General features: G+C 37.0%; 1 protein-coding gene across 9 annotated transcripts in view; it reads right to left on the bottom strand.

Moving 5' to 3' along the window:
* The window catches only part of KTN1 (kinectin 1), an 87,249-nt gene that overhangs the window by 43,761 nt on the left and 24,453 nt on the right, over positions 1 to 19,035 (bottom strand). For 6 of the 9 annotated variants that reach the window (XM_070942609.1, XM_070942635.1, XM_070942644.1 and 3 more), the window contains exons 3-12: positions 17,240 to 17,374; positions 11,636 to 11,812; positions 9,835 to 9,965; positions 8,881 to 8,997; positions 7,381 to 7,521; positions 5,810 to 5,916; positions 4,430 to 4,562; positions 2,247 to 2,334; positions 1,283 to 1,449; positions 381 to 449 (exon numbers count right to left, since the gene is read on the bottom strand). In XM_070942609.1, coding sequence (XP_070798710.1) covers positions 381 to 449; positions 1,283 to 1,449; positions 2,247 to 2,334; positions 4,430 to 4,562; positions 5,810 to 5,916; positions 7,381 to 7,521; positions 8,881 to 8,997; positions 9,835 to 9,965; positions 11,636 to 11,812; positions 17,240 to 17,374 — 1,265 coding nt within the window. The remainder of the gene's footprint in view (positions 1 to 380; positions 450 to 1,282; positions 1,450 to 2,246; positions 2,335 to 4,429; positions 4,563 to 5,809; positions 5,917 to 7,380; positions 7,522 to 8,880; positions 8,998 to 9,834; positions 9,966 to 11,635; positions 11,813 to 17,239; positions 17,375 to 19,035) is intronic. The other 3 variants (XM_070942626.1, XM_070942654.1, XM_070942612.1) reach the window with 2 other exon arrangements.

The raw sequence follows: 19,035 nt of genomic DNA, 5'->3' as shown, positions 1-19,035 counted from the left end.
GAATGACCCATCGCTTCCATCAAATTAATCTGCACTCTCTTTCTCTAGTAGCAATGGCTTTGCCTCTTATCCTCCAGCTGTCAAGCCAGATACCTACGGCAGTAGTTATCCACTCTGAAAGAATTCTGAAAATGAGGTAGAAGATAGCTACTGCAGCTTTCTGTACCAGTGCACAGTATGGCCCTGTTATAATATAGGATTCACAGAATTCTCACGAAAAGATGCAGGCAGAGCAGTAAGCTGCTCTAGCAAGCTGCACACCTGAAGCACAAGGAAAGAGCAGCATGGAGAAGATGGAAGAGGCTGGCTCCTAGGTAATTGTGGCCACCTGTTCTAGTCTGATGCCCAATGCATCTAACAGTAGGGCTTGTCACATATACCTGGACTGCCATCTGTGAATGGAACTTCTGAAGCTGAGTTTTCAAAGCCTCATTCTGTTCCATCAGCTCCTTTACAAAAAAGAAAATACAAACGGTGAAATACTCTATTCTAAACTAGCAATGTGCATAAACACAATTATATTTTTACATAACTGTCCTACTAAAATTATTCACTCTGGAAAAATCAAAAAGTTGCCCCATGCTGCATCCTATGGAAATTACAGAAACATCAACAAACCTGAGGATATCATGGGAAATCTTAATTCACTCAAAGAAACTCATACACATCAGGGTTATTCAATACTGTCTGTTAGCCCTCCCAGGCAAAACAGACAGAAAACAGGATTATGTGAATTAATTCAACTTTATTGTAAGGCTACCTTAGCAGAATCTTATAAGTTTGAAAGCATAGCATTACTGCCTCCACTCTTAACTGCTTGATCCATTAGGGTGGGTCCTTCCTAAATTTCTTCCCTTGACCGTTAAAAGTCACTGGGGGTTCCTGCCTGTTTCCTAGGCAGCATCGCTTGCCCCCTCCTCCCCCTGGCCCTTTCCTCAACAGCATCTGCACACTCCATTACAGTGCCTTTGGAATCATTTTCTAAATATAATTTCAATTTCCTAAATATACTGCAATCACAATAGGAGCACAAAGTCAGTTGTAAAACAGGATTTGCCCAACCATGCAGATTGTACTATATGTAACAAAAGCCAGGTGACAGCTCACCAATAAACACCCCAGGGAACTAGATTCATTTTTCACATTTTAGCATTCTGACTCGGAATAAATTGGTTGTCATCAAATTAACAATCTTAATATGCAACAGATACGTAACACTGATGTTGTAAAGAAAAAAATCAAAACATTAAAAGCTAAACATGATCCCAGCAGAATGTCATACCTGCACCTGTCTCTGGATAGAATCCTCAGTTGTGACCCTCTTTTGTTCTGCTTCCATTAATTGCATCATTCTTTGTTCCAGCTGTTGTTTTGAGACCATTGTATCAGTTAGCTTGCTGTGCAGACTCTGGATTTCATTATCTTTAGCCACAAGTTTATTCTGCACATCTATTACAAGAAGCAAAAAATTACTGCTACTAATTATTCGTGGGGAGCTTCTTGCCACTGTCAGATATGTGCACTATATGAGTGTGAGTAGTCATGTTGAATTTTATGGAAGTGTAGGGCATAAATATTTTAGACATACAGAAAAAGAGGGATTGATGAAGGAATGATCTGGCTCAGAACATAAGCAGCGCAGTCTCAGCATGAGATCACTTCTCTGGAGAATAGAGACAGAAAGTGCATCACTCTCTCAGACTACTAAGAACAAGCTATTACACATTAGGGGATTGCAATAGTGGTGAATATCTGTAGCTCGGGTGTAGGATGAAGGTGAAGGTTCGTTCACCAAGCTTGTGGCTTGGTTTCTGAACATTTCATTACTAGGCTAGGTAACATCTTTAGTGGAGTTTAGGGGACCCCTAAACTCCGCTGAAGATGTTACCTAGCCTGGAAAGGAATCATATGGAAACCAACCCCCAAGCTCGGAGAACGAACCTTCACCCTCACATTAGGGGATGTAACCAGTAATGGTTCTATTCTGCCAGAAGGCAGTTATGCATGCAAAGATAGCTGAATTTTGCAGTCCCCTTGCCCTTCCTTTCAATGGAGAGACAGGAAAGCTATAGTAGGTAGAAGGGAAACCAGCAAAAATTAGATGCCTTGGTTTGAACAATGTAGGAACTGAATCGGAAATCCCACGCTCCCAACAACACAAAAAGAACTTTAAAGAAACTAGTTTTATCCCACTGATAAAAAAGGAGGGATCATATTCAGCAGCAAGGAAGACGCTCTGAATGCACCTTGCTGAGCAGCCTCATGTTCTGCTGTCCGTTTCCTGAGATAACTTTGCATTTCCTCCCATCTTCGTTCAGCTTCCTGTTGTTGTGCCTTCATGTTTAAACGAAAGGAAAATAATATACATGACTGCCTGTATTACTACATTACCCACAAATCATAAAAGAAAAGTCAAATATTTCTTGTTCTTAATAGTTTTGAGTCATGCACTAATGCAAACATATTAAAAAGTAGATTAGTCAAACATCTAAGTGACATGGAGTAGAATAAATAATTCAAGGCTGATCCTAAAATAAGGTGGGCTAAAAATTGAATAATTATAATGCTTATAATAATAAAGGTGTGAATATATTCCAAAGTTTCTCAACCTTGGAATTTTAAGGTTTCTTCAACTCCCAGAATTCCCTTGATAGTATGCTGGCTGAGGAATTCTGGGTATTGAAATCCAGACATCTTAAAACTGCTGAGGTTGAGAAACTGACATATCTCTATACAACAAACACATTTTAATGTGAACTAGATTAGCACCATGTTTGCAATTCTACAAAATTCAGAGTCTAAAAAAATATGGCCGGAGCAAATTAAGAATTGTCTTACAAACCTACAAATCAAGCACTACTACCTATAGTCAGGACAGGAACTGATCCATTGTTATCATCACAATAAAATAAGAACAAAGCTATAAAGCCCATACCCCTAAATCAGTTGAAGTAATTTACTGAGATAGCTATTCCATTTTTATACTGTAACCAGTCAGTCGTCCAGAATTACTTTACCATCAATCTGCATATCTGTATGCATATGGGCATGAATATGAAATTATCTCAGAAGAGGAACTATGCAAGTTCATAAATAATACAGGGTGTTAGGGTGATTTTTATTCATGCTGGCTGCTTCCAGGGAATCTTGTTGCTATAAGAATGAATGTCTTATTCTATCAGAAATAGATCATTAAAACACAATCTTTAAATTATCTTGTAGCTGCTCCTTAAAAGCAACTTTATTGTGCTGTTTTTACATTGTTTTATACATGTATTATGTATACAAAGATGTAATACAAATTTTTAAATAACATATAAAGTAGTACTTCTAATCTGACAAGTACCAATTAGAAAACACAAGTTACTTACATAACGAGTTTTTATAAAATTACGGTTGGGTGCCATCTCTATACCCAATCAAATGAAATTATGAGGCATTTTTATAGAATGCTACAACACATACTCTGGCAATAAAAGGGGAGTTTATAACTTGTTGGCACTAATTTATAGACAGGTCATCATGTTTCTGTAGCTGGTAATTCATTAAAAGAAGAGTTCACAATTATTGTGTATTCTATTTGAACTAGTAACATATTGCTTGCCTATGCATCTCCTTTGGGGGGGGGGGTCAAACTGCCCTTTGCAGAATGTTTGCATGATCGTGAAATACAGCATTGCACTGATGAAAAACAGGCAGAAAATACAGTTTGCAAGCATGGCAAATCAATACTATAATAGAACTGCCACTTTCACCTCTCTGAAAAAGTCATGCCAAGGTTTCTCTAACATTCAGGAGGACTTTTCAGAGATATAATGGGCATTAGGAAGAAGAAGTAAGAAAAAACAACCATAATTATTTTAATTTCACGTTGGTGTAAAATCACACAAACCAACTGGTAAAGGAGGCATTTCAGATGCATCTCCTCTTCCTGAAGCCATTAGTAATTTTGTGACATACAGTTTATGTCTTCGTACTATACATATAGCAGAATAACAGAGTTGGAAGGGACCTTGGAGGTCTTCTAGCCCAACCCCCTGCTCAAGCAGGAAACCCTATACAATTTCAGACAAATAGTTGTCTAATCTCTTCTTAAAAACCTCCAGTGTTGGAACACCCACAATTTCTGGAGGAAAATCGTTTGATCTGGCATGAGCATGCTTACCATACCTGTCAGTAGTATTATAGAGCAGCCATAACGTCTTTGGATCTCATACAACCAAGAAAAGACAAAATTTCATTAAGGTGCTTCAGGAAAGGATGGATGATTTCAAAGTACTTTCTCACTTTGGATCCAAATACTGCACACGACAATCCTCACACGGGAGAGACTGCAAAGTCACATTTCCTCTCGGCGGCTCTGAACCATTTGATTTGCATGTTTGCAAGCGCAGAATTTGCCATAACTATGAGACAAGTTGATACTCACCTTTAACTGATTGATGGCTTGTTCTGCATTTTTCTTTAGGAGCTCCTCTTGCTGCAGTTTGTTATTCTTTTCTGACAGCTCGTTCATTAGTCTAGTGCAATCTTGACGCAATTTGCTCAGCTCTGAAGACTGCCTAGATACAAAAACAATTGGTTGTTTTCACCATGTTGACAATGTGTATGAAGAACATTTGGACAGAAGATCAAGCTGCAGTCACCATGAGTGAAGGTATGGTAATATTTTAAACATATATGGCAACTATTAAAAATATGGCTATGTTTAAAAATATGGCTATGTTACTGGGACAGGCCAGTTCCTTAACTGGTCCAACTATATGTTCTATCAAAAATGAAATTCGGTTTCCAAGTTAGAGCAAAGAATCAAGGGAAGCAATTCTTGATTAAATTTTGCTCCTCTCAGATGTACAGATTCTGAAATGCTAAAGCAACGAATGAAAATTTACCTCTGACTCCAAACGTCTATTGTAAAGAAAATCTCCAAATCATCACCCAAAATTCACCAAGATGATGAATATACACTTTGAACAAAGAAGACCCTATGCGAATAATTTCAATGCAAAATCGCAGGAGAAACCATTCAGGCACAGCAACAACTTTATAGTTAACTATAACTAGGTATATTGGTTCTACTTAGTCAAATATAAGTACTGCCTTGAAAATCCGATGCTTGAATTTTACAGGGAGACTGGGAAAACAATTATTAGGGTAAAAATAATGAGAAGAGTTGAGCAAAACATAAGATAGATTATGAATTTATTAAGCATTCTCCCTTGTGCTGCTCAGAGGCAGAAATTCTTCTAAACTTAGTTTGACACTAAACGGCAAAAAAGATTGGGATAAATTCCCATGCTATCTCCTACAGCTGAAAAACTAAAATTAATGACAATTAATACTGAGCTCTCTTTTTATTATCAGCAAATCTCTTATCAGATTGATCTCCCCTACATTTTGAAAGTAATATGAAGAATACTCAAATTGATAACGCTGATTTTTAAAAGCAAATAAAAAGCAATTTTAAAAAACCTAGAATTTACTTTCTGTAATAGAAATAGAAAAATATCCATTTTACAGGATACAAAATTATATGAACACTCTCTTTTTCTTGGCCCTTCTGAATCCCTCAATGCACTGCAATGGATCTAACAGAACCTTGCAACTAAGATAAAAAAGATAAGAGTCTCCTTCCAGCTTGGCTCCAAGTAATTTCTTGGCAACAGTGCACAAGTGGTTTACCTAACCTTCAAAATTATATTATGTTTGTCCACAATCATACATTATAATTATAAGAGCATAATAATAAACAGTTTGAAGTTCAAGACCACAAGATAAATGTTTTAACAAAATGACCACAATGGCGTACTTGCTTTCCATTTGGTTTGTGGAAGTACTGACAGCATCTCTCAAAATACCATTCTCCTGCTTCAGACGACTGATCTCTGCTTCCATCTGTTCACGAAGCTGTTGAAACTGTGACCAGGAAAACATTATTGTATTCATTTAAGATAACCGCTTTATAATTTATGTAGTTCCATATAAAACACAGGGTCTTACTGTTTACAAATCCAAACTGTGATCTACTTTTGGTTTTATTTCTTCAAGAAATGGAGAAAAAGCTATCACCAGATTGGCTCCCCAAGATTATTTCTCAATAACAAATCTAGGAACTTTGAACTTAATCATTGTTGCATCACACTGACATTTCCCCCGTTTTAGCTCCTGCAACGTAATTAAACACTAAGGTTTCTTTTGTTTTTATATTTTATGTTATTAGTTCATTTAATTAATGATATGATACCAGAAATTTTATAGGGAAGTGTTATTTTTTCTACTGCAAAATAGCCACTTGATTGATATTGTAATATTCATTTAAAGTTTGAATTGCCTAGATTTTAATGTACTTCCTTTATTTTTTTGTACATTGTAATTTAATTAGTGTTTCCTTATTATGTTCCATTGGTTGTTTTTAACTGTAATTTAAATTAGTATTCTGGTTTTGGTATTGTTACTATAAAGGGAGGGAAACTTTAGGAAACATTCTATTTTAAGTCTTTAAACTGCAATGAAACTATAACTGAAATATTAGTACAAACTGAAAAAGGTGCGTAATCTAAATCCTAGTCAAACTTGAAATTGTATGTGAGGTTTTCCAAACATCAGCACTATCTTGCTTTTCCACGTCCTTACAGTAGTCCTATCAATGCTTCAGGGACAAAGGTGATATTCAAACATGCAGTGTCTACTAATCATTTAGCCCTAGGGTCTCCATGTAAAACTCATTTGATAATTAGGAGGCATATACATGTAACAATCATGACTAATGAAATCAAGATATGGGGAAGAAACTGATGTGAGACTCAGTGTCCTTTACAGTTCATTTTCTCTGTTCAACACTGTACAGAAGAACAATTACACAATAATTCCAGTTTACTTAAAATGTTTATTTAGCCACAGGTCTGCAATATCTTGGCATGGAAAAAGGAAAGTCTGCTTGCATAGAGACTGAGCAGATGGTTTAGAGAAACCATCTAGCTAGGGATGTTACAGGATTTTGTTCAGTCTACATTTTTAAAAGAACAAATCTGATTTACTCTTACTAGAGAAATAAAGAACCTATGTTTACTTATCATTTGTTATAGGTGCTGACTGTTTAATTGTATCTATTTGTTAGCCACCCAAAGAAAACACAATACAAATATATAAAAGAAATTAGTATCCTGTGCGACAAAAGCAATTTAAAATTATATAAAGGTGAATTCTTTAAAAAAAAAAACCTAGCTTATTCACATTACATGGGACAGAAGTTATCAATTAACACTGAGAAATGTAATATGCATCCAGGAAATACTATATAAATGCATGTTCCCATCCTAAGTATCTAGATACTCAAGCCAAAATGAACATTTTCATTTTCATTAGAGATGTTGACTTTACCTTCATTTTCATCTGCTGGGTTTCTTGGTAGCCCCCATGGATTTTGTTTTGGAAAACCCCATGCTCTTTTTCCAATGTGTTAACTCGCTCTCTCATTTTTGCCATAACCAAATTGCTTCTTTCTTTCTCTGCCATCAGTTCCTAGGACCAAATCAGAGAGTATCTCTTTTCAATAGTCCACCTCATTCTGAGACCCATGGCCAGTTTACACAAAGCACAGGATTGCAGTTCCCTATCATATTTCTAGGTATGTCTCACAGCATCTGTGAGGCTCAGAAAGCACTCCTGGAAATTTAAGGAGTATACTTAAGGATTACATTTTGCTTTACAGCATTCAAGCATCTCTTTTATTTCCTTTTAATTAAAAGAATCTTAAAAAATAAAATCAATAGGACTGACAGACAGACATAATGCTACCAGTAGATGCTTTAGTACACGGGTGTCAAACTCGCCACGTCAAGTTGCTGTCATGTGACGTATCACAACGTTTTTCTACTTTGCAGAGCTGGGGTTGGCATGGCCTGCATGTGACGCATCCGGCCCGCCAGTTTGACACTCCTGCTTTAGTAGGTTCCCAGATTTTAAAGACATAAGACTTGGATACAGCTCACAATAGGAAAACAGAAAGAGTTTTTAAAAAGTTGAAAAGATAGCTGAGCAGGTGTAGGGAGGAGGCACCAAATTCTGTATAAAAGTAACAAGGAGTTTCTGGAAAGAGTAGGGAGAACAGAGACTGTTATGTATGCTTCCCCCAATGGATTTGCCCCATCTTGTCTTCACACCTGAAGTGTTTCCTACGGAAAAGTTTTTTTTTTAAAGCCTAATATCAAACCTCTCAGCATAACTGTTTTTATCAGAGGTTTAAATGACACACTGAGCTGTGCTTTCCATAATGATGGTTGCTCCCTTTACATCTGACTATACCAGTAATGCAGTGGTGAAATGTAAAATTTGTTACTACTGGTTCTGTGGGCGTGTCTTGGTGGGGGGGGGAGTAATGTGACTGGGTGGGTGTGGCCAAATTTTTTTTTTTTACTTTTAAAACCATTTTTTCTACAACCTCTTCAGCGGAAGAGGTTGTAAAATAAATGCTTTTAAAAGGCTCTGATGATCCCAGCTGAGTTGCCTGAACGGCAGAGGCTTTTTTTAATTTTAAAAACATTTTTTTCTACAACCTCTTTGGCCAAAGAGGTTGTAGAAAAAATGCTTTGAAAAGCCTCTGACGATCCCAGCTGAGCCGCGCGATCATCAGAGGCTTTTTTTTTACTTTTAAAAGCATTTTTTCGGTCGAAGAGGTTGTAGAAAAAATGCTTTTAAAAGTAAAAAAAGCCTCTGATGATCGCACAGCTCAGCTGGGCATGGGCGGGGGGGAGGGATTTTTGCTACTGGTTCTCCAAACCACCCGCCACCATCGCTACCGGATCGGGCAATCCGGTCCGAACCAGGAGCATTTCACCCCTGCAGTAATGGCACATTTACTTATTCTGGGATTCACTGTACCTGGGAAAGCTGTTTGCATTGTTCCTTTGCAACAGCACCTTCTTCTCTTGCTGCCATAAGCAATTTATCTTTTTCTTGCAGCTGATGGAGCACTGCAGCTGGATCTCCTTTACTTGCCTGCATGAAGAATAGAAAACGAACTTAAGAAGGAACTAAGTACCAGATCGCATGTCACAATAAATCAGTTTAACTCAATCGGAAGCCGCAGCAAATCAGAATCATTTTCCTGCCATCCATTTTACTCCTCTAACTTATTTCCTGACATACAGTAAGTCACTGTTTTACGTAAGTTCTCAATTCATTCATATTAATGATTACATGCAGCAGCAGTTTCAGAACACTTGATCTAAGATGATCGATAACTCATCAATTTGGATAGCCAAAGAATTTCTGAACCAGTCAAAAAATTATTGCCAGGCACATGGTAGATACTATTAAATTAACTAGTATGCATGTGAAATATTTTAGGGTTGCAATAAATAAGGAGCAGAATCTAATTCAAGAACAAAAAGAATTGGCCAAATAGGACCAGAACAGAATATCCTCTGGAAGAGCAAATACTGCTGGGAAATAACTTTTCACAAAACCTCAATGATTCCCAGTTATCCATACACTCTCTTTAGAAGTAACTATGCATGCTATTGTACAAAATCCAAGATGAGCTTTTGTAATAAAACAATGCATTTGTGGCATGTGTTTCTGCTCAGGAACAGAATCTCTAACAACCAGAAACCAGGAAATGTATCTTATGTGGTGCAGGAACAAAATAGTGACATTATTTGTATTTAGAAGATTTTAAAGGTTTCCTCAAAAAATGTTCTGATCTATTGTCCAAAAAAAAGAAAAGCCAGATTTGTTTGTTTGTTTGTTTGTTTTCCAAAGAAAGAAAATGCAGGTATTTATCTGAATGGTAAGCAAATGCAATAGTAATGCTAGCCTCAAAGCACCAGTTACCTTCTGCAGAATCTCCTGTATGGCATTAGATTTCTCCTTCAATAACTCCACCACATTCATGGCCTCCTCTTCTGTGAATATCATGTTCTTCATAACCAAGATAAAATCCTTAAATTTTACATCTGCATTTTCTATAATGAAATCAACAGAAGAGTTATAAGAAGAAAGCAGCATATTTTTACAGTAAGACTAGAAGGAAAACTATTATTCTGTGATACATGGAAGACAACTTTTCAGCAGGCTTTTTCATAGGAGCCAGCAAGTTATAAATATAATAAATACCGGTAGTGTTTGCTTACCGACTGCTTATTCAGTGACCACTGGAAATTATGACAGTGCTGAAAAGGGAGATTTACAATTGGTCCTCAAAGTTGCCCTCATAGCATCCCCCTGATCAGGTGAACGTGATTCAGGTGCTTCACAACTGGCGTGCATTTACAACAGTTGCAGCTTCCTATGGTCATGTGATTGCCATTTGTGACCTTCACAGCTAGCTTCTGACAAACAAAATCAATGGGGAAACTGGTAGGAAGTCACGTGGTGGTCACATGACATTGGGTAATGATTACAGTCATTATGGGTGATTTGCTTCACAACCACAGCCAGAAGTGACATCATAAGGTGGGCATAGTCATATGACTATGACTACTATGTCACTTAACATCAGAATTGCTGGTCCCAACTGCAGTCAGTAAGAGAGGACTACTTGTACTGGCAAATAAATTTTATAACCATATATCCATGCCTAGGAAATGTTTGCAAGACAAAATTCCAAATTATAGTTGTAAGATCTTTAGCATATTTGGAGTGTAAGGCACAATTAAAAAGAAAGAATGGATTAGTGGCAATCTACAGTCAGATTCTCCCTAAGTACAGAGAGTAGCTCTATTGGAAAATGTACTGGAGCCATTTTGGTTCCATCTAAGGCTTATCTTATCATAAATAATAATTGTAGTTTTTTTTCTCTTAAAGATAAACAGAAACAAGAACATCGAATGTTCAGATTATTTCCCACCCAAGATAAAAAATAGATTTCCCACCAAAAGATGTCAACTTCAAATGAAAAATAAAGGCTGATTATTGGCAGGTTACTTCAAGGCTCCTTATCTTTCTTTTATGAAACTTAAAATAAAAGATACTGTTTTGACTACTCTTCAAACACCATAGACATCAGAAATGCAGTACAGTCATAACTTTCATGTTTGTGCTCATATTCATCTCAGAACTCTGCTATCATCTTCGGAAAAACATATTTCAGGAACTTAATGTATTCCTCTTCTTGGAAATTAATATCAGAGTTCAGGCATTTCAGCTTGGTGAGGCCATCAGCAAGTTCTCTGATCATTGTCTCAGAAATATACAGTACCACCTTACTTAAATTACTGGCAACCAGCCACAAGTGCCAATATCAAGCCTTTATCAGAAGGCCAGGCCAACACAACTCTCAAAGTGCAGTACAGAAAGAATTTTAAATATTTTTGCATCACCTGAATAGGATCTTCCCCCTTTTCTTTTCTTTCCTGTTGCTGCTTCTTGCCTTATCTCCTTCCAGTGTTTTTCCTTTCTTTCCTCTCCATTCTCTTGATTTCTGATGCAACTTGTTCAGTCCTTCCCTTCCATTTACCATTTGATTTCAATTCATTTATCATAACTTCTGCATCCACCCACAGTCTAAACTTTTCTCAACTAAAAAACCAAAACCCTCGAATTCTTAAGAATATTCTGGCAATGACTATGTATCCGTGCATCATAGCACAACCAACTAGTTTTCCTGGCCATGCCTTCTCTTTTGCACCAATACCTTTATCGGTTTCATTCTTCAGTTTCTTCACACTGGTTTTCTGCAGTCCTTCAAGACCATCATGCCTCACCAAATCAGCTGCTTCTCGCTTTCCTTCTGTTACGCTTGAGTCTGCATTATCCATCAGAGGAATATATGTTGTTGCACGAATCAAAGGTTCATCCACTAAAGTCATAACTGGAAATTTAGGAAACACACTGACAATAATACATGGTAACATGCATTTAAAAAGTAGCTTCACTTGGCTTCTTCCAAATCAAGCTACATATGCATCGGCACTTTGGTTATTTCTTGAACAGGTACATAGTGCCTTGATAAAATTATTTTGTTATTAATTATTTATTGCTCACTTTTGATGGTTTGGGGTTGCTTTTGATATATTATTTCAAAAACTGAATCAAAATGTGTATTAAAAATTTTCAGCCAATATAGTATTTGTATATATTCAAATAAAATATAACCTCTGACATGAACCAACTACACAATTTTAAGCAAACATTTTCCCAAGTCTTAGTCTTCCACATCTATAATATAGGAATATTATATAAGAACTGTCTATTCACAAATAGTTTTTATAAGAATTATAAAACTATGCATATGAAATATTTTGAACACATGGAAAGTGCTACAGAAGTGCTTTTATATTAGGGTTGTTAAACTCATCATTCCTCAGTTTCTCCAATAATTCACCCTTATTAAGTCTTAGATTATATATCAGTATTTGTCATCTATTGTAAGGGTTAAGGGTAGCACCATGCACAAGTCAAAGACTGATGATAATTTTCAGGATTCTCAGCTTCAACCAAACCTAGATATCATAGAGAACAAATTCACACTTGAGAATCTTACCTTATACACTACAGTTTGCAGGAGAGTAAAATCCTAAAAACCTACACTAGATTATTTGTTAAATTGGTGCTCTTCAGATGGTAGCCAGTACTATGCATTTAATACATTATACACTGCATTAAAATCAAATTCAGAAGAATTGTTTTTAATCAATGAGGAGTCCCTGGTGCTGTCTGAGCTTGGTTGTTTTCTTGCAGGTGTTTCATTACCCAAACTAGATAACATCATCAATGCTGGTAAGGAGAGGGGTTTGCTCTTTTTAACCAAATATCAAATGCGTCTTTAAAACCAGTTCAAGCTTGCCATGCTGAAAACAAAAATTACAGGCTAACTTGAAAACTTTTAATACGCAAAATGCCATCTTGCTTAATTGAGCACGCGAAAGAAAAGCCTCTCTTTAGTATGCCAAGACTGCAGATCATTTTTTAAATATGAAGAACGGAGGAAGAGCCTAGGGCCTTAATGACATTGTATATACTTCAGTGGCATAGAGTTTTGTGTCTTCCAGGTTCTATAAAAAAAGATCAACTAAAGGCTTTAATTGTGAAAGATGGGTGGAGAAGTAAGAAGAGTTGCTTGATCAGAAGAAGCCTTTTCTTGTTCAACATGCAATTCCTCAGATGGAAACACAAAGTGTGTATATGGGAAGTCATGACCCAAATGTAGTACAGGTAGTCCTCAATTTATGGTCACAACTGAGTCCAAAATTTTTGTTGCTAAGCAAGACAGTTGTTGAGTTTTGCCCCATTTTATGACCTTTGTTGCCACAATTGTTAAGTGAATCACTGCAGTTGTTAAAATAGTAACACAGTTGTTAAATAAATATGGCTTCTCCATTGACTTTGCTTGTCAGAAGATCACAAAAGGTGATCACATGACCCCAGGACACAGCAATCATCATAAATATGAATCAGTGGACAAGTGTCTGAATTTTGATCATGTGATCATAAGGGATGCTATAACAGTCATCAGTGAAAAAAAATGATCATGTCACTTTTTTCACTATCACTGAAACTTTGATTGGTCACTAAGCAAACTGTTTTAAGTCGAGGGTTACCTGTATCATGCCCCTATTTGTATTCCACAACACTGCCTCTAATATTTTAAGTCTATATAGTACTTAATAGGATGCTTCCAATTCTTTGGACTACAACTGCCAAAAGCTTTACTATTGGCTATATTGGCTGGTGCAGATAGAAATGGAAATCTAAAAAAGCCAAAGAATGTATCTGCTTTACCTCTATTTTAGAGAAGAGACCAGGTTATATATGGTAGCCACTGTTTATTCTCCTTCAACCTGTTTATCTCTCTTTCAGACTGTGCAAATTGGCAACAATCACTTGTGACAGTGAATTACACAGTATAACTATGTGAAACAGGTTGTTCTCTTGCCTGTCCTAAATCTGCCAGCACTCAAGCTCATTAGATATTGACTTGGTTTAAGTGTTGACACCGTGAAAATAACACTGAGGTTTAGTGATACATTTTCATATTTTTAACATAATATTAATTCTCAACATGAAATTTTCCTTTTTCACAGCAACTGTATTTTTGTTACTCTCTAATGAGCAAATGTGTTCAACTGCCTTACTCAATGTATGACACATTAATTTTCAATTATTTTGAAAATATCAACTGTTCAATCTCAAGCCCTCCTGGTTATGAACTAAAGTAAAGCATATGCAGTATACCCTATGATACCTAGTATACACCTGTAAATGAATACACATGGACATGAAACGAACACACACGCATACTATTTCATTATACAGTAGAAAATTCTGATACCCCTTATGTGTACTGGTAGTAAAGATATTGGAAAGAATTCCAGAAACCATGTTCTGCATGCTTTCCCTAATTTGTTTACCATAAGAAAAATTTAGAATGAAATGTCTCATTGCAATATAGAAAGTCATATAATAATCTATGCCTGCCTATATGTAACAGTACATGCAAAATGGATTTGACTAAGCTGTGCTGTATTGACTAAAATCAAATTTCAGCTACCAGAGGAATTCTTGTTGAAGCTATCTTTCCAGTAGATGGCACTACAACCATCTTAAATACAGTATTTACTTTCAACAATATGAGAAAGTCCAGTGACCCTAAGAACAATGAGCAAAGTTGTAAGAAATATGATTCTCCAAATGTGGACAACCATGGTTTTGGCTTAAAATATATAAAGAACTACTTTTATGGGAATGGATAGCCCACAAAACTTACTACATGTAGTTCTCATCTTATGACCGACAGTGTCTCCGAGATCACGCAATCGCAATTTGGGTGCTTGACAACCAGCCTTTATTTACAAGAATTGTAGCATCCTGGGGTTATCTGATTGTTAGTTATGACCTTCCCAGCCAGATTCCGACAAGCAAAGTCAATGGGGCAAGCAGGATTCATTTAACAACTGTGTCATTCGTTTAATAACTATGGCAATACAGATCATAAAATTGGGTGCAGTTATGCAATGACTCATTTAGTTATCACCTAGCCTAGTAATAGAAGGCCAGTCGCAATTATAGTCATAAGCTGACGACTATCTGTATACAAAAAACAGACTTATACAGAGAGGTAGAAAGATGTTTGGTAGAAAAGTCTGAAAAAAGCAGTGAGTGGAACTAGAGGCAAAAACAGAAGAGTTAGCCATTCTCTCTCTGAAAACCCTCTGTCACCCTCTTATCTCATCCCCAGTTTACAGAACTATGGACAGTCATACCAGCAATCTGAATTGATCACTCACTTGTGTAAGTTTAAATCAGTTCAACTGCCATTACTTGGACCTAGGTTCAGTCTGCCCACCCTGACCAAACGACACACTCATCTTTAAATAGCAGGTTCCTTCATCCTATCCCATCAAATAGCAGTAAAGCATGTCCAATTTTTGCTGGTTCAGCAGCACCGTTTTACCCCAAATCAAAGTTTGTTGTTCAACAAATTCGTCTGATAATGCAGGAAACAGATGTCCCTTGAAGGATATGCTTCCAAACTTATAGTATGGATAAAACTGAAATATTCCACACAATTGCTCAAAAGGGATAGGAGCAGTGGTGAAATCCAGCAGCTTCTGGAGAACCAGAAGCGGAAATTTTGAGTAGTTCGGAAAACCAGCAAATACTACCTCTGGCTGGCCCAGAGTAGGGTGGGAATGGAGATTTTGCAATATCCTTCCCCCAGGAGTGGGGTGGGAATGGAAATTTTGCAATATCCTTCCCCCAGGAGTGTGGAGGGAATGGAGATTTTGCAGTATCCTTCCCCTGGAGTGGGGTGGGAATGGAGATTTTGCAGTATCCTTCCCCTGCCACACTCACTAAGCCACGCCCACCAAGCCACACCCACAGAACCAGTAGTAAAAAAAATTGGATTTCACCACTGGATAGTGGGGAGAAAAACAACAGAATTGGTGTATGTCATGGGATACCTCTAAAGTAGGGATCCCCAATTGACCGGCACCAGGCTGTGCAAACAAGCAAAGCCCCACCTGCAGGATGCAGGCAGCACACGAAACTACGCCCCCTCTGGTCCATGGAAAAACCTCTCTTCATGGAACCAGTTCCTGGTGCCTAAAAGGTTAGGGGACGCTGCTCTAAAGGTATATTTATAAGGTTAAATGTACAATAATAAATATACGTGCAAATGTATTTGCAATGTACCATCATCACACAGAGGAGGAGGAAATAAACAGAGTAAATAAACTGACACAGTGTATACCACTTTTAAGCTTCTAGAACAGAGGTCTTCAAACTTGGCAGCTTTAAGACTTGTGGACTTCAAATCCCAGAATTCTCCAGCCAGCTATGCTGGGAGTTGAAGTTCACAAGTCTTAAAAGCTGCCAAGTTTGAAGACCTCTGTTCTAGAGGAAAGGCAGGATATAATTCAAATGAATGAATGTACATTAATTCAAGAAGAGCAAATACTTATTTTTCTTCTACCAAAAGGTAACAATTGTCAGTCATGTCTTAGTTAGCTCAGATCTTCATCAAGAGTAAAGAAATTATTGAATGCCTGTCAATTGGCACCAATTTTCAGCATGCTATTTCTGCCCTAACCTTCTTTTTGTTGTCAGGCAGGACCTCATTGATTCTAGAAACAAATTGTCAAAGAAAACTATAGACTCACAGAATTCTGAATACTGCTATTCTTAATGTCTATAATCCAGTTCAAGTATATGGATTAAATATTTACAATTCATAAATGAATATTTTAGTTAAATGATTCATCTTTCATGTAAATTAAGTGGATTCCAGACTATGAAAGTCTATGCCATAATGCAATTGGTTATGTTCCTTAAGTGAAAAAGGATTGTCATTTATCATAATTAGTAAAATAGTCTAATTCTAAACTACGGTAAGTAGATTGCATTCTATTAATGTAATTTAACAAGCACAGATTCCCCAAAGTCAAGTATCTGCATGCATACTACAAGCCAGATCTTCCAGTTTTGTGTTCCATTTTATGGGGAAACTGGAGGGAAGAGAATATTTCAACTTCAGTTTCCTCTAAGTATATTTGATTTATGACAATGATGTTGCTAGCCATTTTCCCTCTTCATAGTGCATTTGAGAAGGAAGGAAGCCTTTGAGGATTAACATCAAAATTACATCCTCATTTCCACAAATGCACAAATGCTGATTTGATTTGGGAATAATTTTGTGATCGTATTTGATGCGTTGAACCCAGAAATACTTAATCCAACAAAGATGACCCACTAAAGGTGGTTATTAAAACATCAGATATAAAATGCACTTTATTACCATTATCTGTCTTTTGTTTTTTTGCAGACACTTTCTTCTTCCCAGAGCTTTCTTGCTTTATCTCAGGATGCAATATGAGAGGATCTTGCTTTCTGGATATGGACAGAAGTGAATCACTCTTGGCATCTTGATCATCTGTTTAAAAAAAATAAAAGGAGCTATATCAGGCTTTATATTGTACACACTAATCTACCCATCTTCATACATGTTTGTAGATATGCATGTATGCTATACATATGTATAGCCATGTACAAGTTGCAGGGAACACTTGAATTCATATAATATCATATTATATGTGATACAAGTAGTCCTTGACTTATGCCCAAAATTTATGTTGCTAATTGAGAAATTTGTTAAGTGAGTTTTGCTCCATTTTATGGTTTTTTTGGCCACGTTTGTTAAATGAATCACTGCAGTTGTTAAATTAGTAACATGGTTGTTAAGTGAATCTGACCTCCCCTTTGACTTTGCTTGTTAAAAGGTCGCAAAATGTGATTACATGATCCCGGGACACTGAAATCATCATAAATCTGAAACATTTGTCAAGCATCTGAATGTAATGGGGATGCTGCAAAGGTCATAAGTCACTTTTTTTTAGTTCCGCTGTAACTTCGAATGGTCACTAAACAAACTGTTGTAAATTGAGGACTATCTGTATACTGTATGTACACATATCAAATTAATCCAGAATAGGATGTGGCTTTGGTACTTCAAATCAAAATAAGTTTAGAAAAATCAAGTAAGATATTTCAGTGGGGACATGAGGATAAAATCACCTTAAATTTCAACAGCCAAGAGAGAAAATATAGCATCTATTCCAAGGATGTTCAAGTGTTCCATCCATAGTTTGTCAGGGCAGGGAAGCCAAAGCTGCTGAGGCTGTGTTGTGATGTGACCATGAACCTCTGGAGGGGGGGGGCAGGGGTGAAATGCTCCCGGTTCGGACTGGATCGCCCGATCCGGTAGCAATGGCGGCGGGTGGTTCGGAAAACCAGTAGCAAAAATCCCTGCCACCCCCCACACAATCGGGGGGATTGTGCGGATTGTGAGCCGCACAATCATCAGAGGCTTTTTTTTACTTTTAAAAGCATTTTTTCTACAACCTCTTCGACCGAAAAAATGCTTGCACATTTTATGTACACTAAGCATGCCCCAATAATTAATTTTAATAGTAATTTTAAGTATGTCAAAACAGTGTGACAAAGATCACACAGTACAAAATGTGAATGTATTTTTAATTAAATACTAACAATCTGGAATTTATCATTGTATGAAGAAACAAAAAAAGAACTATTCTTCAGTACTGTAAATCTAGGGTTGTACCATCTTTCTCATCTTGAATCTACAATGGTGATATCTACAGTGATGAAATCCAAATTTTTTTATTACCAGTTCTGTGGGCGTGGCTTGGTGGGCATGGTGGGGCTTGGTGGGCGTGGCAGGGGAAGGATACTGCAAAATCTTCATTCCCACCCCACTCCAGAGGAAGGATACTGCAAAATCTCCATTCCCACCCCACTCCTGGGGGAAGGAGATTGCAAAATCTCCATTCCCACCCCAGTCTGGGGCCAACCGGTTCTCTGAACTGCTCAAAATTTCTGCTACCGGTTTTCCAAATTGCTCAAAATTTCCACTACCAGTTCTCCAGAACCTATCAGAACCTGCTACAATACCTCTTGGGTTTCTTTTGGAAAACTGGGCCATATTACCCCACATGGATAAAATATAAAACTCGCCACATAATTTTCTTTATATACAATATTTTTTTTATTTTTGAATTTTTGCTCTTTTTAATG

Source organism: Pituophis catenifer, unplaced genomic scaffold (genome assembly GCF_029215685.1).
Source record: "Pituophis catenifer annectens isolate HBS135680 unplaced genomic scaffold, rPitCat1.0.hap2 SCAF_1, whole genome shotgun sequence".
Lineage (NCBI taxonomy): Eukaryota > Metazoa > Chordata > Lepidosauria > Squamata > Colubridae > Pituophis > Pituophis catenifer.
The sequence above is the reverse complement of the archived record's forward strand: the minus strand, read 5'-3'. Positions and strand labels throughout refer to the sequence as shown.